Raw genomic sequence first — 25,879 nt, forward strand, 5'->3', positions numbered from 1 at the left:
GGAGGGAAACTTACGTGCCAAGGTTCAAATCTGAACCGAAGACGGCAAGTTCTGTGCCGATTGTTTATCTGCAGACATACTGGGGACAGGACTGCGAAGGCAGGTAAAGCGGAAGAAGGATTCATCTTTCTTCACACAAATCCACCGTTGGATTCTACAATCATTTTTTGGGATCTACATATGCCGATGAATAAGAAGATTCAGAATACTTTAAGAGGGTATTTGATAGTATCTAACCCCGATAGAATTATATATAATTTTATAATAGATAATCAGATTATACTGTTTGTTTTACTATTTTCATAGATAATGTTGTATTACATGTAACGCAATATTATCTCAAAAAGAGATAATTTGATTGTCTAAAAGAAGATGACTATATGATTACATATAATTTTACAATCATGCAATCTTGCAATAAAATAACTTTAGGATCAAAATACTTCGATCAAAATAAATTAAAATCTATATTAAATAAATTATGAGTAGTCTCAGTTAGTGAATATAAAAAAAAATATAACAGGTGGTTTCGACTCGTGATGTCACTTAAAATAGTTGGGTTCCGAAATTAAATTGTCCCTCTAGAAAATAGACAATAATCAATAAGTAAAGATGTGAGTATTTTGAAAAAATTAGCTTATATAATCTAAATTATATACCAAATACTGTAACGTAGGATTTCTTGTTATTTTACAACAATATTACTGTACATACTAAATACTGCAATATAGGATTCTCTGTTATTTTATCACATTCCCTCTACAACCACATTACCATAACAATATTACCCATGTAATGCACCAAACACCTCCCAAGAGCTATTTAGACTGCGGTCCGGTGGTCGACTTTGTGAAAGAGGATCAACTATTCTTTCACGCAAAAGATACAAGCCAAAACTACTGATGTTTCCATAATATATATTGTAAATAAGTTTCTGATTTTAAAAATTTAATATTGTAAGGAGTTAAATGTAAAATGCTTACGCTGGGATGTTGAATTTCACCTGATGTCGGCAGGGAACCTGCCGACATTACGTTGTTCTGTACATGACCATTCGCCCGTGACCCCTTATCGAATATGGGTATAGCGATTAGGTCTTCCTATTTGTGGGTTAGGCTCGAGTCTAAGAGTGACGGAAGTTACATAGGCTTTTCTTCTGTAAGGGCAATGCTGCCTTTCAAATGTGCAAAAGTCTTACGCAAAATGGTCAAATTACCATTCCCTAGTACCACCCTATCCGCTCGCTTTAGGTGATGTTTTGCACGGTTAGATAAGACATTTTTAGTTGGGCCAGATGTTTCGAATTGTGCAGAGGAATTTATACATGTAAGATTCATAAAATAACATCGACATCTTTGGACTAAGAACTTAACGGCAAACATGATAGACTTCATCCAATTGGAAGGTATGCCAGGTTGTACTTGTTCTCTAGGTTTGTGCATTTTGGATCTGAAGATAGGATGAGACATGTTCATCAGTGTTGCAGGATCTTTGTATTTTGATTTTATGGGCTGTTCTCGTACCAATGATGTGATCATCCGTGTATACCAAAAGAAAAAAAAAAATATACCATGGGATATGTTTGTTGCGACATCTTAAGGACACACATTTATTACTTAGTTAATATAAATGTAATGCCTCCAAATCCTGCATGAATCTTATAGTATGAAAAAATAAAAATAAAAAAAAAAAAAAAAATTTGAGAGAAAACTCCCGTGAGAAGTTTTCTTCTCTCCAACGACTCCTGAACGGAGTTGAAAATCCACCATTATCCACCATTAGGGAGGACTTGAACTCCTCCCCTCCGATCCTATTTAAAAGAAAGATGATTTTTCTCTTCTTCTCATCAAAGACCGAGGCTCAAATCGGAAGGGGTTGTCGAAATTTCTTCACAGAAGCCTTTCACTGTGCTTACCAAAAACTGGGTTGGTGAGGCCACTAGAGTCCAAGGTAAGCCCCGTCCCTCCTTCATCTCTTTTTTTTTCTTCTTTCTATTGCATTAGACATTGTTGCCGTCCACCGATTTCGCTGGAAAATTGGAAAAAAAAAAGAAAAGAAAAAAAATCTCCTATTTTTCTTTGGTTCCGGCCCTTCCTCTTTTTGGTTTTTCCGATGTCTGTGGTCATCGCCAACCACCGATCTAGGATCTTCAGGCTATATTGTTGTAGCCCCAGCCACCGCAACAGCAACCGTGCCGGCAGTGCTCCTCTATTCCTAAAATAAAAGGGGAAGACCATCCCCTGTTCCATCGTAGAATCAAAGAAGAGAGAAAAAATAAAAAAAAAGAAGAAAAAAAAAGAGAGAAAGAGTTTCTCTCTCTTCCCTCTTCTCTTTCTTTCTCTCCCTAGAATTATTTTTCTCTCCCTATCTTCTCTCTCTAGTTTCTTGCTCTACGAGTTTTCTCTCTCTAGAATTATTTCTCTTTCTAAGATTAGTCAAATGAAAGACTTCCTTTCAATGATTTTGATCGAATTTAGTAAAGGATCTTAATCTACAGTCATCGGACAGCGGACCAGCACTCATCTTGATCAAATTAATTTTTTTTAAATTCAATTATCCATAATTTTTATTGGACTATATATACATTAGTTCATTTATGATTTGATTAATTTATTTTGATCGAATCAATCGAAATATCAAATCGATTATGTTTCACTTTGATTAATTTCTCTCTCTTTCGATATTATCTCTCTACTTGATTTATGAAATCGACAAAAAGTCTAAATCCTATAGTTTTGAGTTCAGTTGATCCAGTAAAGAGATTTTGAACCACCTAGTTTGATCATGATCGAATAAAATTATCATAATTAAATCAATTGGGATGTAGGATGCGACTACTATTTATCATATCTTCCTTGATTATTCGTATCCTTTCTAATTATTGAACTTAATTATGTATAAAGATATATTTATCTTGATAAGAAGATGTTTAGTAGTGGGATACTACGATATGATCTATAAATTAAAGATTTAGAAAATAAACATATGGAATTATATGAATTTGTTGGAGTATGTATGAGATAAGTAATACTGTACTTTTTCTCGATTTATTGGTAAAGTATAAAGTATTTTCTATATTAAATTATTCATGGTTTATAAATTTGATGTATATATTTTGAATTACCAAATATATTGCTTTTAAATACTAAATGATTTATGATCAAAGGTATTGGATTTGATATGAATCATACTAATTGATTTCGATGTTATATAACTTTGTGAATTATTCGATTTCGAATATAAAGTATATCTTTAAAGAAAGTATATTGATTTAAGATAAATTTTAACTCGTAGTCTGACTTGTGTTGAATTCCATCAGTAGGTGTTAAATATTGATACTTTGATACTTCATTAGTGGAGCAATTAAACACTGATACTTTGGCACCTTATCAATAGAGATTGTGTATTGTTATTTTGATACCCTATCAGTGGAGTGATTAAATATTAGTACTTGATATTCTATCAGTGAGAGTTATGTGCTGGTATTTTGATTTAATTCGTGACAGTCGAGATAAATATGATATTTTGAAAGAAATTGATTTATGAATAAAAATAAATTCGTATAGATCTTATTTATATTAATGCTGTATATTTTTAATTGATGCATATTGAATAATTATTTTCAATATATTATTGTTATTGAATTTATCTAATTAAAATGTACGGCAACAAACACCATCTCAAGTTCACACACAGGGCCGCGTAATCGAGCGAAGGTGTACGGAGGGACAGAGACCATGGATGGGGAGTGAGAGCTCAATTGAGCAAATGAATATCATCCATGTCCATGTGTGCATGGCTGCGTAACCGATAGATTGAGGGTGGGGGGAGCACAATCCATAGTCAACATGCATGGTGCTGCAGAACCGATCAAAGGGCCGAGGTATTAGGAATGTACATTGAATGTCGTGCTATTGCTTCAAATATTTCAATTGCCTTAGGGTATTGTTCCAGCTGAGCAGCAAATTGTGCAACTTTTTGCTTGCACTGGTTGGCAGAAGTTGTCACTTCTTCACTTTGAAAAAGATCAACAGCCCGCTCCAAGTAATCAATGGCCTTCCCGAGATCCTGTTCTTGTTCATACAACTCACCAAGTTCCTTGCAGTATCTTGCTGCCATGTTCAATCTGCCTATCTCCAAGAAAAGATTCACAGCCTGGTTTAAGGACTGTGCAGCATCTGGAACTGAGATTTTCTTGTAACAGTTTGCTGCATCGACATAAGCTGAAGCAGCTTCATGCTTGCTTTCCAACTTTAAATGACAGCTAGCAAGTTTGATGTATACTGCTCCAGCTCGATCCCAGTTCTTGGCGAGCTTGAAGCAATTCGCGGCCTTTTCGTACAAATCGGCGGCGTCCTCGTACTTGGATCCGAAGAGACCCCATCCACTGTGCTTCTTCTCCGCCTTCTTCTCCAATTCCGCGCCCCTCATCGTCTGATCCGCCATCGCCCCCAATCTCTTTTTCTCCTTTCCGTCCTTTTTCTTCTCGGTAGTTCGGGAGAAAAAGGTGAGAGGGAGAGAGGCGAGAGGTATCGACAGAGCGAAATGGGTTCCGAGGCACAACTTGAATTAGAAATGCAAAAGGAACATGGGATCATGATGTGAAACACTGAGGTCGGATAAGAAGACTCGAAGCTATAGTAATTCACTAATAGTGTGTGTCATAGTCCGGCATTCAGCCTCTACAGAGGAACGAGATACTGTTGTCTGCTTTCTAGTACGTCAAGAAATCGGAGCATCTCCTAAGAAAACATAGAAACCTGTAGTAGAGCGCCTTGTCATGGGACATCCTGCCCAGTCTGCATCACAATAGGCATATAACTGAAAGGTGTTGACACTTGAAAAAAATATGCCTTGATCTGGAGACCCTTTCAAATATCGCAAAATACTGAAGGCTGCGTCTAAGTGTGGTTGCCGAGGAGATTGCATAACTGTATCAGAACATGCACCGAGTATGCAATATCAGGCCTAGTGATAGTCAAATAAATGAGTCGTCCCAGCAATCAACAATATGGACCTGGATCATCAAGTAGTTTTCCATCATCCATCGTGAGCTTGAGATGTTGCTACATAAGAAATTTTGTGGGCTTGGTCCCAATCATTCCGGTCTCATGGAGAATATCAAGAGTATATTTTCGTTGTGATACAAATATGCCCGAAGGTGATCGTGCCACTTCTAATCCAAGAAAATATTTTAAGTTGCCCAAGTCTTTAATGTGAAACTTGTCTTGCAAATATTGTTTCAGTGCCTGACATTTCGAAGGGTTATTCCCTGTAATAATCATATCATCCACATAAACAAGAATGGCAATGAAAGAGTCCTCATCCTGTTTGGTGAACAGAGAGTGATCGGCTTTAGATTGAGTACAACCATATTGGAGCAAGGAGTGGGAAAACTTTTCAAACCACTGTCTTGATGCTTGCTTGAGTCCATAAAGAGACTTACGCAACCGACAAACACGTGTGTCACTTGGTTTTAGAAATCCTGGCGGAGGTGTCATGTATTCTTCTTCATGAAGATCGCCATGAAGGAAAGCATTGTTGACGTCCAACTGATGTAACTGTCAATGTTTAGCGGAAGCAACAGCTAAGAGACACCGTACTGTAGTCAATTTAGCCACCGGAGCAAAAGTCTCAGTATAGTCAAGGCCTTCTATTTGTGTGTATCCCTTTGCCACTAACCGAGCCTTGTATCGCTCAATAGAACCATCGGCCTTGTATTTAATTTTGTATACCCATCTCGATCCAATGGGTTTCTTTTCGAGTGGTAGATGCTCCAAAGTCCAAGTGCCATTTTGCTGGAGAGCAGTGAGCTCAGCCCCCATTGCTTCTCGCCACTTAGGATCCTTAACGGCTTGAGAAAAGGTTTTAGGTTTTTTATGAGAGGTAATAGCTGAAATAAAAGCTCGATGGGAAGCATTAAGCTTAGAATAAGTAAGGTAGCAAGAAATAGGATAAGGCTTACCTGAGGTCACTGAATTGGCGGATGTATCCGAGGGTCTCCCCACTCCTGGGGCATCGACAATGTAGTCCTATAATCGAACGGGTTGCTTCCTATCTCTGATGGGCCGTGAATTAGGTCCAATGGTCTTAGAAGGTGAAGCCTGCTCAGGAGAGATAGTGTTGATTGCATCAAGAGTCTTGTTCAAACTTGACATTTGGTTCGAATCAATAGAATTGGTTTGTGTTTGATCTGACTCATGAGAAAGAATAGGGTTTGAAATCTGTCCTTGGGTCTGACCCAAATTAGGTACATGAGGTAAATTATTGGTTGCCAAAGGAAATCCCACATCATAATCAGTCTGATTTGATTGTGAAAAAGAAGGTATAATAGAAAAAGAAGGTAATGTTTGAGAATAAGAAAACATCTTCTCATGAAAGATAACATCACGTGAAGTAAATATTTCATGAGTTTCAAGGTTATATACACGATAGCCCTTTTGACCAAGAGGGTATCCAACGAACATACAAGCACGAGAACGAGGTTGAAATTTATCACTGGACGTCTCATGCACATAACAAAGGCTACCACAAACTCTCAGATGATCATAGATGGGTGGTTTATGAAATAAGAGTTCGTAGGGACTCTTGCCATTCAATTTTGGTGTAGGTGTCAAGTTAATTAAATAGGCAGCAGTCAAAACACATTCTCCCCAAAATGACACAGGCAAGTTGGCTTGAAATCTTAGAGCACGGGCAACATTTAATAGATGTCGATGTTTACGCTCAACCACCCCATTTTGTTCTGGTGTCCCAACACAAGAAGTTTGTGATATAATCCCATGTTCTAGAAGATATGATTTCAATGGTCCAGCTACAAACTCTTGAGCGTTATCACTACGTATGTGTTTAATGTTGGCATCAAAATGATTTTTGACCATAGCATGAAAATTAACAAAGCATTGGTATGCCTCGGATTTTCTTTGTAATAGATAAACCCAAGTAGTCCTTGTGCAATCATGAACAATAGTGAGAAAGAAATGAGCTCCCGTGTGTGATGGGGTGCGATATGGTCCCCATATATCAATATGAACTAAATTAAATGGTGAAGCAGATTTATTAATGCTCAAGAAAAAAGGCTTTCTTGTCTGTTTTGCACGATAGCAAATGTCATAATAATTATTTATGGAATCAAAAGAAGTATTTGAAAGAAAAGAAACAAGTTTCAAACGCTTGTAAGAGCAATGTCCTAACCGAGCATGCCAGAGATTAATCGAAACATTGACTTTATTTGTCCGTGCAGGACGTATTGCCAAGCCTTTGAAGTAGTAAAGACCATTCCGGAGTTCACCCAATCCAATCAGCTTCCTCGTGGTAAGGTCCTGTAGAGCACAAAATGTGGGAAAGAAGAGAACAGCACAATTAAGTTCTCGAGCAAGTTTGCTTACTGAAACAAGATTGCAAGTAAAATTAGGAGCATATAAAGTACGATGCAAGGTAATATCATTGGTCAAAGTAACATCACCATATGAATGTACAGGCATATTGACTCTATTAGGTAAAGTAACTGGGAGTGCATTGTCAAGAGGTTCAATATCATGAAGAAAGGACTTACAAAAGGTTAAGTGTTCGGAAGCACCACTATCAAGGATCCAAAAATGATGAAAAGAATCAAGAGAGGCCTTACCAATAAAATTTACGGCACTTTGAGTCTTATCTTGTCCAAGAAAGGAAATAAGTTGCTGATATTGTGTAGGAGAAAGATCCGATATTGGAGAGATTCTGTCTGTATTCAATGGTGTAGTAGCATTCACGGCAACCCCTCCTTGGTGCTGACTACCGGTCTCGGCTCCATTGCCTCTACCCTTAACTCGATCTTTAGATTGCCATCCAGGTGGGTACCCGATTAGCTCGAAGCATCTATCACGGGTATGTCCTGTCTTCTTGCAGTAGTCGCATCGAAAATATTTTTTATTCCTTTCCTTGGAGCCGATCTCTTTATTCGCCCTTTCTATCATGGGCTTAACGGCAAGAGCCGCGGCTTCGGGTTGAAAAGTTCGAACAGCGGCGACTTCCTTCTGCTTTTCACCTCGAATCAATAAGGCATATACCTTATTAACTGTTGGTAATGGCTCCATGGACAGCAGCTGATCTCGCAACGTGTCGTAGGAGTCCTTGAGACCAAAAAGAAACTGATGTAGTCTCTCTTCTTCTTTCTCAACTTGGATCTCTCTAGTGGCTCCACACGAACAAGTCGGTACCTTGGAATAAGCCATAAGTTCCTCCCACAAGCCACGAAGATGGGCATAATAAGTGGCAATAGTCATATCATTGCCTTGCCTGAAACTCCAGATTTGAGTCTTTAACTCATGAATGCGAGGAGCATTACCTTGAGAGTATCTTTCCTCAAGATCGATCCAAATATCTCGAGCACTTTCAAAAAAAGAGATGCTATCATAGATTTCTGGTACAACAGAGTTGTAGATCCATGACATCACCATTGAATTGCATGTATCCCAGAGAAAATGATCCCGCGATCCATCTATAGGTCGTGCAAATGTCCCATCAACGAACCAAATTTTTCATTTGGCTCGAAGAGCAGTGATAATGACCCTTCGCCATGCAGGATAGTTCAGTCCCTTGAGTAGAGATGTCACAAGGGCATTTTCAGGATTCTCTGAAGGTGAGATGAAATAGAGAGATACCGGATCATGCGCAGTATTTAAGGTCGATGACGAACCATCCACCATAGATTCGATTGTGGTGCTCTGATCGATTTGATCGGACATGTTGATGAGGACAAGATGTAGCAACTATTTACCTCCAGCTACGTGCAAGAGGACGCTTCAGCAATAACCTGCTGTAAGTGCTTAATCGAGGAAAAGACTTAGATCAATGGCGACCCTGCTCTGATACCATGTAAAAGAAAAGCCTGAGAGATGTAGGAAAAGGAGGAGAAACATAAAAAAAATGGAGAAGATATCTTTTTTTTGTATTTCACTATGATATGTACATCCATATATAGAGATGAAGAAAAGAGAAACAGGCAGAAAATTGGAGAGATCACGGTATCAATCACGTGATCTTCCTAATTCAAAAATATGTCATAGTAATTATAAAATATTCTAGACAATATTCTAGACAATGTACATTCCTAATATTCTGTAACATGCCATTGTAAAAAGATATTCTAGACAATGTACATTCCTAATATTCTGTATATTCCTGATATATAGGCAATGTACATTCCTAATAGTCCCCCTCAAGTTGGCGCATAGAGATTTCGAATGCCCAACTTGCATAGAATCTCTTGAAAATGATCACAGCCGAGAGCTTTGGTAAAGATATCTGCAAGCTGACAATGTGTAGGAACATATCGTGTAGCAATGTCTTGAGATTGTAGTCGCTCTCTGACAAAATGACAATCAATTTCTATGTGTTTGGTCCGCTCATGAAACACAGGATTTGCAGCAATGTGTAAAGCTGCTTGATTATCGTAATAAAGGAACATGGGACCATGATGTGAAACACTGAGGTCGGATAAGAGGGCTCGAAGCCATAGTAATTCACTGATAGTGTGTGACATAGCCCGGTATTCGGCCTCTGCAGAGGAACGAGACACTGTTGTCTGCTTCTTAGCACGCCAAAAAATCGGAGCATCTCTTAAGGAAACATAGAAACCTGTAGTAGAGTACCTTGTCATGGGACATCCTGCCCAGTCTGCATCACAATAGGCATATAACTGAAAGGTGTTGACACTTGAAAAAAATATGCCTTGACCTAGAGACCCTTTCAAATATCGCAAAATACGGAAGGTTATGTCTAAGTGTGGTTGCCGAGGAGATTGCATAAACTGTGTCAGAACATGCACCGAGTATGCAATATCAGGCCTAGTGATAGTCAAATAAATGAGTCGTCCCAGCAATCGACGATATGGACCTGGATCATCAAGTAGTTTTCCATCATCCGTCGTGAGCTTGAGATGTTGCTGCATAGGAAATTTTATGAGCTTGGTCCCAATCATTCCGGTCTCATGGAGAATGTCAAGAGTATATTTTCGTTGTGATACAAATATGCCCGAAAGTGATCGTGCCACTTCTAATCCAAGAAAATATTTTAAGTTGCCCAGGTCTTTAATGTGAAACTTGTCTTGTAAATATTGTTTCAGTGCCTGACATTTCGAAGGGTTATTCTCTGTAATAATCATATCATCCACATAAACAAGAATGGCAATGAAAGAGTCCTCATCCTGTTTGGTGAACAGAGAGTGATCGGCTTTAGATTGAGTACAACCATATTGGAGCAAGGAGTGGGAGAACTTTTCAAACCACTGTCTTGATGCTTGCTTGAGTCCATAAAGAGACTTACGCAACCGACAAACACATGTGTCACTTGGTTTTAGAAATCCTGACGGAGGTGTCATGTATACTTCTTCATGAAGATCGCCATGAAGGAAAGCATTGTTGACGTCCAACTGATGTAACTGTCAATGTTTAGCGGAAGCAACAGCTAAGAGACATCGTACTGTAGGTAATTTAGCCACCGAAGCAAAAGTCTCAGTATAGTCAAGGCCTTCTATTTGTGTGTATCTCTTTGCCACTAACCAAGCCTTGTATCGCTCAATAGAACCATCGGTCTTGTATTTAATTTTGTATACCCATCTCGATCCAATGGGTTTCTTCCCGAGTGGTAGATGCTCCAAAGTCCAAGTGCCATTTTGCTGGAGAGCAATGAGCTCAGCCCCCATTGCTTCTCGCCACTTAGGATCCTTAACGGCTTGAGAAAAGGTTTTAGGTTCTTTATGAGAGGTAATAGCTGAAATAAAAGCTCGATGGGAAGCATTAAGCTTAGAATAAGTAAGGTAGCAAGAAATAGGATAAGGCTTACCTGAGGTCACTGAATTGACGGATGTGTCCGGGGGTCTCCCCACTCCTGGGGCATCGACAATGTAGTCCTGTAATCGAACGGGTTGCTTCCTATCTCTGACGGGCCATGAATTAGGTCCAATGGTCTTAGAAGGTGAAGCCTGCTCAGGAGAGATAGTGTCGATTGCATCAAGAGTCTTGTTCAAACTTGACATTTGGTTCGAATCAATAGAATTGGTTTGTGTTTGATCTGACTCGTGAGAAAGAATAGGGTTTGAAATCTGTCCTTGGGTCTGATCCAAATTAGGTACATGAGATAAATTATTGATTGCCAAAGGAAATCCCACATCATAATCAGTCTGATTTGGTTGTGAAAAAGAAGGTATAATAGAAAAAGAAGGTAATGTTTGAGAATAAGAAAACGTCTTCTCATGAAAGATAACATCACGTGAAGTAAATATTTCATGAGTTTCAAGGTTATATACACGATAGCCCTTTTGACCAAGAGGGTATCCAACGAAAACACAAGCACGAGAACGAGGTTGAAATTTATCACTGGATGTCTCATGCACATAACAAAGGCTACCAAAAACTCTCAGATGATCATAGGTGGGTGGTTTATGAAATAAGAGTTCGTAGGGACTCTTGCCATTCAATTTTGGTGTAGGTGTCAAGTTAATTAAATAGGCGGTAGTCAAAACACATTCTCCCCAAAATGACACAGGCAAGTTGGCTTGAAATCTTAGAGCACGGGCAACATTTAATCGATGTCGATGTTTACGCTCAACCACCCCATTTTGTTCTGGTGTCCCAACACAAGAAGTTTGTGATATAATCTCATGTTCTAGAAGATGTGATTTCAATGGTCCGGCTACAAACTCTTGAGCGTTATCACTACGTATGTGTTTAATGTTGGCATCAAAATGATTTTTGACCATAGCATGAAAATTAACAAAGCATTGGTATGCCTCGGATTTTCTTTGTAATAGATAAACTCAAGTAGCCCTTATGCAATCATGAACAATAGTGAGAAAGAAATGAGCTCCCATGTGTGATGGGGTGCGATATGGTCCCCATATATCAATATGAACTAAATTAAATGGTGAAGCAGATTTATTAATGCTCAAGGAAAAATGCTTTCTTGTCTGTTTTGCACGATAGCAAATGTCACAATAATTATTTATGGAATCAAAAGAAGTATTTGAAAGAAAAGGAACAAGTTTCAAACGCTTGTAAGAGCAATGTCCTAACCGAGCATGCCAGAGATTAATCGAAACATTGACTTTATTTGTCCGTGCAGGACGTATTGCCAAGCCTTTGAAGTAGTAAAGACCATCCTGGAGTTCACCCAATCCAATCAGCTTTCTCGTGGCAAGGTCTTGTAGAGCACAAAATGTGGGAAAGAAGAGAACAACATAATTAAATTCTCGAGCAAGTTTGCTTACTGAAATAAGATTGCAAGTAAAATTAGGAGCATATAAAGTACGATGCAAGATAATATCATTGGTCAAAGTAACATCACCATATGAATGTACAGGCATATTGACTCCATTAGGTAAAGTAACTGGGAGTGCATTGTCAAGAGGTTCAATATCATGAAGAAAGGACTTACAAAAGGTTAAGTGTTCGGAAGCACCACTATCAAGGATCCAAGAATGATGAAAAGAATCAAGAGAGGCCTTACCAACAAAATTTACGGTACTTTGAGTCTTATCTTGTCCAAGAAAGGAAATAAGTTGCTGATATTGTGTAGGAGAAAGATCCGGTATTGGAGAGATTCTGTCTGTATTCAATGGTGTAGTAGCATTCACGGCAACCCCTCCTTGTTGCTGACTATCGGTCTCGGCTCCATTGCCTCTATCCTTAACTCGATCTTTGGATTGCCATCCAGGTGGGTACCCGATTAGCTCGAAGCATCTATCATGGGTATGTCCTGTCTTCTTGCAGTAGTCGCATCGAAAATATTTTTTATTCCTTTCCTTGGAGCCGATCTCTTTATTCGCCCTTTCTGTCATGGGCTTAACAGCGAGAGCCGCGGCTTCGGGTTGAGAAGTTCGAACAGCGGCGACTTCCTTCTGCTTTTCACTTCGAATTAATAAGACATATGCCTTATTAACTGTTGGTAATGGCTCCATGGACAGCAGCTGATCTCGCAACGTGTCGTAGGAGTCCTTGAGACCAAAAAGAAACTGATGTAGTCTCTCTTCTTCTTTCTCAACTTGGATCTCTCTAGTGGCTCCACACGAATAAGTCGGCACTTTAGAATAAGCCGTAAGTTTCTCCCACAAGCCACGAAGATGGGCATAATAAGCAGTAATAGTCATATCATTACCTTGCCTGAAACTCCAGATTTGAGTCTTTAACTCATGAATGCGAGGAGCATTACCTTGAGAGTATCTTTCCTCAAGATTGACCCAAATATCTCGAGCACTTTCAAAAAAAGAGATGCTATCATAGATTTTTGGTACAACAGAGTTGTAGATCCATGACATCACCATTTAATTGCACGTATCCCAGAAAAAATGATCCCGCGATCTATCTATAGGTCTTGCAAGTGTCCCATCAACGAACCGAATTTTTCGTTTGGCTCGAAGAGCAGTGATAATGGCCCTTCGCCATGCAGGATAGTTCGGTCCCTTGAGTAGAGATGTCACAAGGGCATTCCCAGGATTCTCTGAAGGTGAGATGAAATAGGGAGATGTCGGATCATGCGCAGCATTTAAGGTCGATGACGAACCATCCACCATAGATTCGATTGTGGTGCTCTGATCGATTTGATCGGACATGTTGATGAGGACAAGATGTAGCAACTATTTGCCTCCAGCTACGTGCAAGAGGATGCTTCAGCAACAATCTGCTGTAAGCGCTTAATTGAGGAAAAGATTTGGATCAATGGCGACCCTGCTTTGATACCATATAAAAGAAAAGCCTGAGAGATGTAGGAAAAGGAAGAGAAACATAAAAAAATGGAGAAGATATCTTTTTCTTGTATTTCACTATGATATGTACATCCATATATAGAGATGAAGAAAAGAGAAACAGGCAGAAAATTGGAGAGATCATGGTATCAATCACGTGATCTTCCTAATATACAGGCAATGTACATTCCTAATACGAGGGGGGATGGAGCCCATGGACATAGAGCTTGAGATCAATCTGGCCAATAAACACCATCCCAAATCCGCTTACATTATTTGCTGAATTGTCTAGCTTATTATCCTATTTGTACTAATAACAAAACGGATTATTCCGATATATAAAATAAAAATTTCAATGGCTTTTGCTACTATGACTTTCCCCAACCACGATTTTTTATTCCTTCCAGGCATTTCACCTGGAAATAAGAAATTCTAATGATACCAAATAAAAAAAAATAGTGGGTTCCATTGTTTCTATGGTTACTTTTTTTTTTAAACGGTGAGGTCCTCTCTATACACCGGAGCCTCTTCTTTCATTTTATCAAATGTTATTGTTAACTTGTATAGTTCACACTCTTTGGCTCTACCCATCAATTATACAGTAATAGTTCTTTTCACAATAAGAGTTATCCATACAGTGACGGCATTTAATTATGAAAGTTGGCTAGGTAGCTGAGGGACTAGTTTGACTAGGGGTTTTGACACGGGAGAACAAATATAAACAGAATTTGATATCTTTATCTAGATTAGGATTTATTGATATCGATGGAAACTATAAAATTTTATTTTGATTTAGTTATTTTAATTAGAGTTGAATATTAATTATTTAAATTTTATTTTACTATAATCTTATGATATCGTGATGAAATACTTTGTATGCTTATGGAGAGAGTTTTTTATGAGTTTGTGATAATTGTCATGATTTTTGATTTGTGATTTCGGATCGAAGGCTTGGCAACAAATATTTTACTTAAATTTTGTTTGGACTAAAATGGCTAGGCTCCGCATCTGATTTGGGTATGAAATAAGTCCCCTTGATGAGGAGGTAAATAAATCAATTTTGTAGCATGAATCAAGTAGCCATCACGATAACAAACACAAGCACGTGGCAATTTGAGAAGCATGTGTTGAGAACAAAGTAGATATACCTTCACTTGTGGAATGGGAGCCTTAGTTTTAATGATATCCAACATCACGCGGTTTCAATAACATCCATGGAATGTGGCACATATAAACATATTCCAAATTTATTCGCATCCACAAATAAATCCCTATCAAATCAGCTAATCTAAGTGATCCTAGTCACGTGGCGAGAGGAAGGGAGACAGATATACGCAAAAGACCTGGTTTTCGTTTTTTTTTTTTTTTTTCTTTTTCTTTTTTTTTTAATGTAAGGGGCCATAAACGCCAATTTTATTCTCTCGACTTGATGTAGAGCGAAGGCAGGAAGGAGTGGCCCGCGCGGCGGCCATGTAGCCCAGCTCCCGACCCGCGCTGCGAGGCCTTTAGATTTGATTTCGCCCCGCTGACGTGGCACCATGCGAAGATATTTCCTACCGAGTCGGCGTGGCCACGGGTTACTCCCCTTCCCCTCCCCTCCCCAGTCCAGTCCCGTCCCGTCCCTTCCCTTCTTGCCCCACCACCATCAAATCTCCTTTTCTCTCTGTCCCTCTTTTCCCTTCTTCTTCGTCGTCGTCGTCGATGGAGAGTGGATTGAGGGACGAGGAGGAGGGAGGCGCGCCGGACGGAGACGGCGGCGGGGGATCGGGCGGCGCCGCCGGCGGAGGGCCGAGGAGGCCGGCGGATCCAAGCTCCGAGCGTCAGGTGATCAGGTGGGAGAGGTTCCTTCCGAGTAGATCGCTCCGGGTCCTCCTCGTCGAGCACGACGACTCCACTCGCCACATCGTCGCCGCGCTCCTCCGGAAATGCAGCTACCACGGTCGCACGCGACTTCTTCTATTTTTTTCTTCTTCTTCTTTTTTGGTTTTATAGACAAGAAATTTTAAGTCGTTTGTCATTGGGTTGGGCGCAGTGGTAGCTGTGCCGGATGGGCTCAAGGCGTGGGAGGTTTTGAAGGAGAAGCACTACGACTTTGATCTCGTGCTGACGGAAGTTGCGATGCCTTCGCTTTCGGGAATCGGGCTTCTTTCCAAGATTATGAGTACAGAGGAGTGCAAGAACATTCCGGTCATCAGTGAGTTGTCGAACTGATTAAATTATGAGCATGAAAAGAGCAACTTTTTTTCTCATCCACTATGCAATTGGCTCCTGTTAAAAGCTAAGTCTAAAAGGAAAATGTGAATTGGAAATTTTCTAAATTTTTTTGTTAAGTTGGTTTTATAATTGACTTGTATATTTTATAAAGGCTGAAATTGAACGCCTAATTATTCTTCGTGGTTTAGTGGATTTTACTTCACCCTTAAACACCTGAGATGCTAAGTTCTTTGAGATGAACGGCTAAATATGACAAACTAAATGCCAGCGTAAACGTTTTCCATCCAAAGCTAGGTCTTCTGAAAATAGAAAATGACTTAAAAATTAAAATAAAATTTACAATTTTATTTACTTATTATGATCGGGCTGTAGGGGTCATTGCTTGGTGCAATGTAAGCAGGCTGGCCTGACAAGCGCAATAGCGCAATAGCAAAAAAAAATGTCCTGGGCCAGCCGCTTGTTCAAAAAAAAAAAAAAAAACAGCTAAAAAGATAGGTTTGTGCCCAATTCACCCCTCCCAGGTCCCCCATAACTGGGTCATGGCCCTCTTTTTTTTTTATGATCAGGTTGTAAAGTCAGCTACTTGATGATATAAAGACCAAAATCAAGGATCATGGCTTCCCATGAATTCACCTCACCTCTTACTTCTAGGAACCTGAGTCCTTTGATATGGTCAAACAAGAGAGAAGTTATAAAAATCAGATTCTTGTCATAATCTCTTTGATACTTTCCTCACTTCAGTTCTATCTAATATGGTATCTTGTCTGACAGTGATGTCTTCTCACGATTCCATCAGTGTAGTGCTCAAATGCATGCTAAAGGGTGCTGTGGACTTTCTTGTGAAACCAATAAGGAAGAATGAGTTGTGCAACTTATGGCAGCACGTTTGGAGGAGGCATTGTGTATGTTTTCTTGTTGGCTCGGCAAGTTTTTATTAGTCTCTATTTTTCCAATGGGTATCTTCAGTCCATCCTTGTTTAGCTTAGTGCTAGGAGTATCAGCAGAGGTCTTGCTTAACTTCACTATTGGTGCAGTCAAACAGCTACACAAATGCATCCAATAATAATGCTGCAAGCAATCATATAAGCACAATTGCAGGAGATACGTCCAAGACTGGGGAGAACAGCAATCAAGGTAGTGATGGTCAGGTGAGCGCCAGTGAACTGCTCCTATCTCATTTAGATTAATTTTGTTCTGGGTAATATGACATGGATAATGAATTTATGTTCTTTCTCAAACAACCTGAGAAACTATAATTTCGAAGGAAAAATGATTTTGTGCTATTGACAATAATATATTAATAACAGCTGTTATGAATTTTAAACCCTACGTGGAAGCATGGTCACCATATATCTCACACAAACTTGGGAACCAACGGATGGGAAGAGGCAGATGATGGCAGAATTGAGAGGGTCTGCAAAGGCCATTGGTTTTGCTGTCCATAGATATTAGGCGGAGTCTATTAAAAATACTATTTTTGATATGCCCAAAATCTTTGGGTTAAGGAATTTTGCCCTGTTCTCCTTGGTCGATTCCTGCTTGTGTGGGACAGTATGACATGGATAAAAGTAGCTGGGCATCCATATAGATGCTGAAGGTTATGGAAGTCTGGCTCATATTTTTATATTTAGTGGCATCTTAATATATTATATGCATGACACATTTGACTAGTGGCACCATTTGACTTGTGAGCAGGGCTCAGATGGTAAGCTGGAGATGGAAATCGAGGGTGATCAGAAACACAGAGGGCCTCATCTAGCTGAAGGTGGGAGTACTTCCAGGGAAATGGAAGCAAAACCAGAGCAACTTGATAATGGCACACCGATAATGGCAAACACATTGAAATTGGACGATAATGTGGAAGCTGGAGGTTGTCGGAATTTTATGTTTGACACTCTCCCATTATTGCAAAATTCGCTTTATGGTTCTGATATTGGTAAAGTCTAATTATTGCAGATATATCTGCAGGGATTTCTTTTGTTGAAAAATACCAAGAGAAGAATAGTTCTTATCATAAATCCCCATACAGGGAGGAATACCAAGAGGGTGATCCTGCTGATCGTAATTCGTATTGTCAAAATAATGCTCCAGATGAAACATTGAATGATATGATAGATTTTATTGAGTCAGTAGCTAACAGAAAATGCAATTCTTCTGTTCCGGAGAAGTATGCATTGATGAAGGATGCATTACCTGAAACTTCAGCATCCTCTGATGCGAAAAGTACATCGGAATTTGGTTCCTCACCACATTTGGAACTTTCCTTGAGAAGACAACAGCTCAATGGCTGTGTAGATCGGGATTTCAAACAAAAGCATATATTGAATCATTCAAATGCCTCTGCCTTCTCCAGGTAACTTTTGTAAATCTAGACTCCCCTCTTATACAACTTAGAAGAGCTGCTTGTAGGTCTTAAGATGTCAGAGATTTATGATCTAATGGCCAGTCATATCAAATTCTGTGATCTGGATATCAAGTCTTGTGCATAAAATGGTCAGCAAATGGTTACATTACTAAGGGTTTAAGTACTTGCCATACCATACGGTGCTAGTGCTGGTATGCCTCTTGGTATGGTACCGCACTGACATATGGCACACATCTCACTTTAGCTGTACTGCACCCTTAGGTATTTCTATATCAGTTTTTTTGTCATTCATTGAAACAAAAATATTCAACCTTAACCGTTGTCAAAAATAAAACTTTGCCCCATGTATATTGAGATTGGCCTTTTAGGATGAAAATATAATTCATTAATATTTGAGAAAGTTGTACAGTTGATACACAACCTGATGTCACCCCTTTAAATTGGTAATGGTTTTATAGCTCAAGCATCTTTGGACATGAGGTGCTTACGATGATGTCCCCAAGGCCATTTAGTGGGAAGGGATGCTTTTCTCCATCTTTATTTTAAAACTTCCAGCAAAAAACCAATATTAGATCTAGGAAAATGTGCTTCATCTCTAAGACAGATTTTATAGGTTGGACTGAGGTTGCAGAAGGAAATTTGCAATTTTTTTTGGTAAGGGAAATATGCAATTTTAAAATAGCAAATTGAAATGCTAAGTGAGAAGTTACATCCTAACGAATTAAAAAGAAGAGTCTTTTGTTAAATTATTCATGGTTGGCTTTAAGAATTTTCTTGGCTGTTGGACTTCTATGGACTAAGACCTTTTTTGGGGTTTTTAGACTTGTGTCTCACTACTTGCATGCAAGTCATGTGTCCCCAACCCCACCATTTTCTCTTCAAAAACTTCAACCTATTACAAGAACCATTCCAGAATTACACCATCTTAACTTTTGTTTAACACTTGTACAAAATACATTGAGTGGTTTTAGCTTGTGGTCTATCAGTTTTTCTCTTAAGACTCTTTGATGGACACACAGCCAACTATGCTGATACCAGTTTCCTCACATGCACCTTTGCATCCTCATCTTTGCCAGGCTTATCACATGGCATTTGATCTCTTCACTGCATGCATGCACCTGCATGGTATATACGCACATTGATGAACTATGAATGATCTTGTGTATATCCAAACATTTTGCAGAGTCTTATGCACATTATCAAAATGATTTCATAGTTCCTTTAATCTGTAATTTCTTCATGATCCATATCTGACCTTGCTTTTGTCTCTCCACTTGTTTTAGCAGCATTCATATGCTTCATGGTCAAATACCGAGAATACAAAGCCCTAAAATCTAGATTCATCTTTGGATCTGTCTATGTATCTGCTCTCTTTTTCTTTTCCTCTTTCTTTATTCTTTTGCATGATCAACTAACAAAACCTTATTACCATTTTTAGATTCACGTTAAGATCCAGCATTTTGGTAGCAATACAAACTTTTGGTCTTGTCAGAACTAGCAACCTTGTGGAGGGGCTTGTAATCAAGAATATTGAACGTCTTTAAGAAAGTGACATAATTATGGGAGCAGGAGTCACTCAAACGATAGCCATAACTATTGGTTGTTGTGTATGCTCAAGTTAGCAACCAGATAAATCAAGGAGCAAAAAAAAAAAAAAAAAAAAACCATTGACATGGTTAAACGAGACAGTCATTGGGGATGATGTCTAAGATGGAGCATTTAGAAGAAGAAGATCCACTAACAATGATTCTAGCAAGGAAAAATGCATAGAAGATGCTTTTAGATGACAGACACATGTATGTATTTGCACTCTGATTCTCTCATTATCAGCCTGATCATTTCACACTCTTCATACTTCCTGTTTGCCTGCTCTGAATCTCTCTCTTAATCTGCTTGATCATTTTAGACTCGCTCTTCATACTTCCTGTTCCTCTTGTCCATTCGAACGTCCCTGTCTAACAAATGGAATGCATACAGACACCGAATGTGAAATCAATTTGAAAATACAGCTTTAAAGTTGGATTACCCCCCTTCTTTTAGTATTCGTAATCTTTTTACTGCTAATCAGTTCAGTATATCTCTTATCTTCTTCTGATTCTTCTTAACTTGTTTAACGTTGGATTTAGCATTGACGCCTACAACCTGGACTAAGTTCACCCTAATTTTCTTATAAAAGTAAAGACCTCAGGGTTACTCTCTTTTGCCCTTTCCCCATAAATTGGAAAATCAAATCAAATTATAATTTCATTTCGATTCCAGCAGAAACTCCACTTTTTTTCAAGCTTATGTTCTATGGCCTCTTGAAATCTCTCTTTGGAAAAATCATTCTGTCACTTAATGGCAACCCATTAATTTGATACCTGAGTCTTCACGTGTTTACCTCAATACCTTGCATGTACGGTGTCACCAAACTAAGAAATGAACTACCGGCAAGTGCCAGCTATGCATTTTTATAGAATTTAATGTTCAAACTTTATGAAGTCAAGATGTATGTGTCATGCAAAATATATGAGTTCTGTTACCTAAGTAAAATGAAAGAATTCTGCAATGAAGCTTGTAAAGAAAATTAGTTATTGAAGGAAGGGTCTTACCGGAATGTATGTCATCTGAGGCAAAAGCCATTCTTGTATTATCTGTAGATTGATTGTCCAAATTGCTTTGTTAACCTAGAACTTGCCAAATTATCAAAGGTCCTCAGGCTGGTTGAGAGACAATGATGCCACAAATCAATGTTGAAAAGGAGCAAACGGTTGACTTCTAGCTTGTTAAAGCAAGGTTTCTTAACTGAATATGATGAGGATGGAAAGGATAATGTGAAACCAATGCTATTTAACTGATTAACATGAGTAAGCCCAGGGATGGATGATACTAGTAAAATGCAGATATTGTTAATTGGCTACTGAAATCTATTTGTAATGTATTTTGTCCTAAACTTTTGGAACTGATGTAAAGTTTGACAAGATCAATATGATGACATTAGAAGAATATCTGGACATGTGTGAAGAATAAAGGCACATTTGGTAGCCATGATGAGATTGAATCCCATCAACAATGGGTCATTATTTTTTCTTCGACTGTTTGTTTATGTTTTTCAGACTTGTTATGGGAAGAGATGTTATACATATGGTTAATAACATGGAAGTATGTAGCTACATATATGGCCAAACCTGAAGCCTGGAATGTAAGTTCAGGATTGGATTATCCATAGGAAAATCATCAGTAGCTGATTCCATAGCTGGTTGTCTAAAGGAATTGGAAGTCCAGCATCCATTTATCCTTTGCTAGTAACATTCAGCAAAATGTTACCGCTTTACATTCTTCTCATTTGCATTTAAAAAATTGTTTTTGCTTAGATCCAGTCCTTTTGAGAGCAGGTTCTATTTTCTTTGTTTTGCAGGTATGGTGACAAAAAGGCTCACCATTCATGTAAAAAGCCTGTTTCTTCAGCTGTGTGTGTTAGAACCATAGAATGTGTTGATAAATCTCAGTCGCACGTTAGTACTCATGGCTCTGACAATGACAAGAACATTTCCCTCTTACCTAAAGGAATGGTGCTCCATCAAGGGAATGGGGGTGAAACTACAAAATACTTTCAGGTCACTTCTGAAAGCAACAGAGAGGATGCTGGCCTTGTGTCTTGTCCAGCAGGAGAGGATGACCATGCTGGTCATTCTTCCAAAGGAGAGAATATGGTTTTTAATCATCCTCAGTTTGGGTTTATTCCACTGCCAATTCCTGTTGGAGCAATACCATATCAGAGCTTATGTGCAGGGTATGGTGCCGTCTTGCAACAAGTGTTCTATCATGAGGCTTCCTTACAGCCTCATAGTTCTGCAGCAGCTGAGAAGGCAACGGTTCAAATTACTTCTGATCAATCTGGTCATCATGACGATCATCTTATCAATCATCCCCAATGCAATGAATTTCACCACCATGAAGAAATTCATCAGTCCCACTATCGGAGACAACATCCCGATTTGGAACCTGGAGATTCAAGAGATTTGTCATGCACTCCTGTGGAACTCACCGATCAAAGTGCCAACTGTAGTCAGGACATTCTCAAAGGCTGTGGAAGCAATTATAGTGGTGAAACAGCAGATGCTGCTGCAAATACTGGAACTGCTTTAGAAAGTGGTACTGAAAGTGGTGCCCAGAACTGCAGCGGGAAAGGTTTGGACAGTTACCAATCGAGCCGTGAGGCTGCCTTGATCAAATTCCGCATGAAACGGAAAGACAGATGCTTTGAGAAGAAGGTAAGGGATAAATAGCAGCCCTACCTTTGTGGCAGTGCTTCTTTCTTGGCTAGCTTCCATAGAAGCCCAGACTTGCAGATAGAATATCTAATGATTTGAAGCTGAAAGGTTTTGGCTGTTTCAGTTTGGTTCAGTGAAACTGCAGTTGCAAATAAAAATTATTCTTATATCTAGGGGAAAAATTAACATGATACACAGAAATAACAGAAAAAATTCTGAAGGTTTTTCTGAATTATTGTTCAGGCAAGTTTGACTGCAAGACTGTACTTCTATGGATTTGAAGTACAGCAGATGAATATTTTGATTCAGTTATGAAGCTATGCTCAAATGCAAATATAAATCACCAAATAGGAAACATAAAGATGCGGTACAACTTTGTGGGTTATTTATCAACTACAAAAACACACACACACAGAGAGAGAGAGAGACATATATACATACATGCATGCTCTTTAAGTCCTAATCTCCATCTCTTGTGGCTATGACATCATATTGTAGATAAGCATCATCAACAAGCATGTTGTTGATAGCAGTCCTATTCTGTCTGAATGGGACAGACCAGCCAGAAACCACTGAATATCTGTGACATCATTTTTATTTGGATGCTCATAAATTGAAACATTTCATTTTGGAGAAAATTCTAGGCCGTGACACTTTCATAGTAGTTCTTAGTAGTTTAATGAACCTTTTTTCTAACTACCTAGAATTTTGATATGTAATCTTATTGTTCTGTTTGACAGGTTAGATATCATAGTAGGAAAAAGCTCGCAGAGCAACGGCCAAGAGTAAAAGGTCAGTTTGTGCGTCAGAAAGCTCCTGACTCCATCACAACAACAGAAGCAGAAGACTGACTGGGAGAGTTTCTTCTGCTGCTTGGTTTCCTGGGCAAGAGACGGTGAAGGTAAGGGTTTTGCTGGCATTTTTAACTCTTCTCCATGTGCTCACTTTTGTGGCTGAATAAATCAAAGGTTGCTTTATGAGCTTGTAATGTACCAGGGGCTTTGTGCGAACATGTGTTGGAAGAGAAGTTTATGATAAAAATTCGAGATCCTATGATAGTCATACAGCTTCACTTCTATGAGGTTGTCCTTTGTTTCTAGGCCCTTGCAATGCAGGTATTATTTGAAAGTCACTCGAGAATCTACATGCTGGTTATGGTTCAATTTAGCATGTCCGCACATCAGCAACCTTCCTTAGAAAATGTATCATTGAAACCTATCTGGCAAAATAGGTATGATGTTTTGCCGGTGTTTACATTTGGTGAACATTTTTAACATTTCTTGTGTGCTTTTCTTCCTTAGATGAAAAACATTCATTTTCATAATAACAAACCAGCCACAAATTGATCAGCAGGAGACATATATGCCTCTTTCAGAGTATGAAGTGTATGTCAGTTTATAATACAGTATGAAAAATGATCACCTCGTCCAGCAGAGCTGTCATGATCTATTAGCATCATGAGTGATGTGTGGCATGCTAAAAATTGACATACTGTGACATTGTGTAAGGTGTAAGCAGCATTATATTCTAAAATTCTTTTGGTTGTCTTCAGAAGCCATTAGCACTCAAAACTTTTCATGGTCATTTTAAGTTTTCTTTTGTCATCATTTATGTATCTTCCTGATGGACAATCTTTTTAAACAACAAACTCTAGGTGCCTGTAGATTCCTTGAACCCAAAGAAACAAGAGTTTTAAAGGTTTTTTACTACATAAGCTGCTGCTCTTATTCATAATATGCATTCTGAACTGAAGCTTGTGCACCACCTCGCTTCTACACTGATTTGTACTTGTGTGCAGGATGTCATTGGCTAGCTATTTCTTTGGCTTGTCACCTCTCACCTGAACACACTGATACCCTTAAACTCATATTACTGTGTACTATATTTGTGCATTAAACGTACCAATGTAGTTCGTTGGAACTAAGGTATCAAGGAAGTCTGCTCAAAAACCTGGCGTACTCAAATGTCTTGGACATTCTACAGGCTCATGCTCATATTGATTTATTCATATCACCAGTCACCGATGGCTTCAGGTTGTTTGCTCTCAGTTTCTAATACTTGGTTAGATTCCATATCCTGAATTATTGTCACTTGCCAAACATGGTGTTTCTCTCAATTCTAGTTGACAAACAAAGCTAAATCCCAGAATTTTCTCTCTGATTTATAAGATTCCTTCAGAACCACGGGTTGGATTGTCCAGTATAAAGGGTGCATATTTTGGTGTTTAGGATATAGATTCCGGTTTTATGGCAGGTAAGTCATACTAGGGTTCAAAGGTTAATTTGCTGGATGGAATCCGAATCCAGGGATTCTTCTGGCTCCAAATGAGGTCCTGATGTAGGGAAGCCCAGTCTAAGAAGTCAAATGGCTGTACGATAGCCATGGACTGAAACAGTGACCTGCTGGCGGATTGTTATAATTGATAATACTTAGCTTAGCTTAAAACTATGGATCCCTACATTTTAATTTTGTCGATAGATTCATATGATGACGTTGGGTGGCTTATTACAGCAGGAGTCTGACAAATTAGAGATAAATTACTTGTGAAAAACATGGTTTCATGTCCAATAGCAGTTGCCCAGATATATAAAAATATAAATTTTACTTAATTCTGGAAATTATTTTATGGTTATTTACGTATATCTTGGATGTATCTTATCTGCCATTAAACTGAAGTACTAATGCATTAAAGTGATTGACGGTCTACCGCAGCATTGTCCATTAAATAAATTAGAAATGTCATGATACATGCATGGACTGAATCGATTTAACCATTCTACATCTCAAGACATGGTGCAACTAAAATCTTGCTGTTACTAATATATGCAAGTATGTAGCTAAACCCATGTATTGTATTTTGGCTTCTTACCCGTAAACTGGCCACACATGGTGCTTGCCATGGACTTGTGACCCTATGATTTCTCTAAGCGATCTATAAAACTTATTACTACAGTGACAACCATGATAGCGCCATTCTATTAAGGCCATCATAACGATTTCAATGAGGATCACTGCATCACACTTGGTATGCAACATTTTGCTCTATTTCACCAACTCAACCTTCCATTGCATCGAACATATTAGTAATAGCTATTCAAGTAATAAGTTTTATCCGATCAGTATCCCATGATAACAGTTATCATATAACCTTAAGAATCGTTGACATTTGGTTTTTGTGATGTGTTCTACGATGATATGTTACTTTCTGCAAGTTCAATTTTTCATATCAAATTATCTTCAAAAAATTTTATGCCGCCTGAAAATATCTTTTCATCATGTGAGCAGTGATTAGGTTAAGGACGGTAATGCCAATATTCTTTCATT

The 25,879-nt window shown here is 38.7% G+C and overlaps 3 protein-coding genes across 7 annotated transcripts; 1 reads left to right on the forward strand and 2 right to left on the reverse strand.

Moving 5' to 3' along the window:
* Positions 1 to 3,870: 3,870 nt before the first annotated feature.
* Positions 3,871 to 4,523, reverse strand: LOC105052134 (alpha-soluble NSF attachment protein 2-like). Its single transcript, XM_010932843.4, has one exon. It carries the CDS (start codon positions 4,444 to 4,446, stop codon positions 3,871 to 3,873), a length of 576 nt encoding a protein of 191 aa, XP_010931145.2. The 5' UTR covers positions 4,447 to 4,523.
* Positions 4,524 to 5,066: 543 nt separating this feature from the next.
* Positions 5,067 to 8,441, reverse strand: LOC140851638 (uncharacterized). Its single transcript, XM_073243587.1, has 3 exons — positions 7,172 to 8,441; positions 5,604 to 5,893; positions 5,067 to 5,561 (listed from the first exon to the last, which is right to left on the reverse strand). The coding sequence occupies exons 1-3, from the start codon at positions 8,439 to 8,441 to the stop codon at positions 5,067 to 5,069; spliced, it is 2,055 nt and encodes a 684-aa protein (XP_073099688.1).
* Positions 8,442 to 15,301: 6,860 nt separating this feature from the next.
* On the forward strand, positions 15,302 to 23,912 carry LOC105052070 (two-component response regulator-like APRR5). 5 transcript variants are annotated; one of them, XR_012134221.1, is made up of 9 exons: positions 15,302 to 15,662; positions 15,756 to 15,917; positions 16,709 to 16,860; positions 16,972 to 17,085; positions 17,633 to 17,807; positions 17,894 to 18,290; positions 21,700 to 22,555; positions 23,296 to 23,456; positions 23,552 to 23,912. XR_012134221.1 is itself a non-coding variant. In XM_073243077.1 (8 exons), exons 1-8 carry the CDS (start codon positions 15,425 to 15,427, stop codon positions 23,404 to 23,406), a joined length of 2,205 nt encoding a protein of 734 aa, XP_073099178.1. In that variant the 5' UTR covers positions 15,302 to 15,424; the 3' UTR covers positions 23,407 to 23,912. The 5 variants fall into 5 exon arrangements, 4 of the variants coding, with proteins under 4 accessions (XP_073099178.1, XP_073099179.1, XP_010931074.1 ...); XM_073243077.1 differs by having other exon boundaries at positions 23,296 to 23,912; XM_073243078.1 differs by having other exon boundaries at positions 15,303 to 15,662; positions 17,906 to 18,290; positions 23,296 to 23,912.
* The last annotated feature ends 1,967 nt before the right edge of the window (positions 23,913 to 25,879 follow it).

Source organism: Elaeis guineensis, chromosome 9, assembly GCF_000442705.2.
Source record: "Elaeis guineensis isolate ETL-2024a chromosome 9, EG11, whole genome shotgun sequence".
In the NCBI taxonomy this organism is placed as follows: domain Eukaryota; kingdom Viridiplantae; phylum Streptophyta; class Magnoliopsida; order Arecales; family Arecaceae; genus Elaeis; species Elaeis guineensis.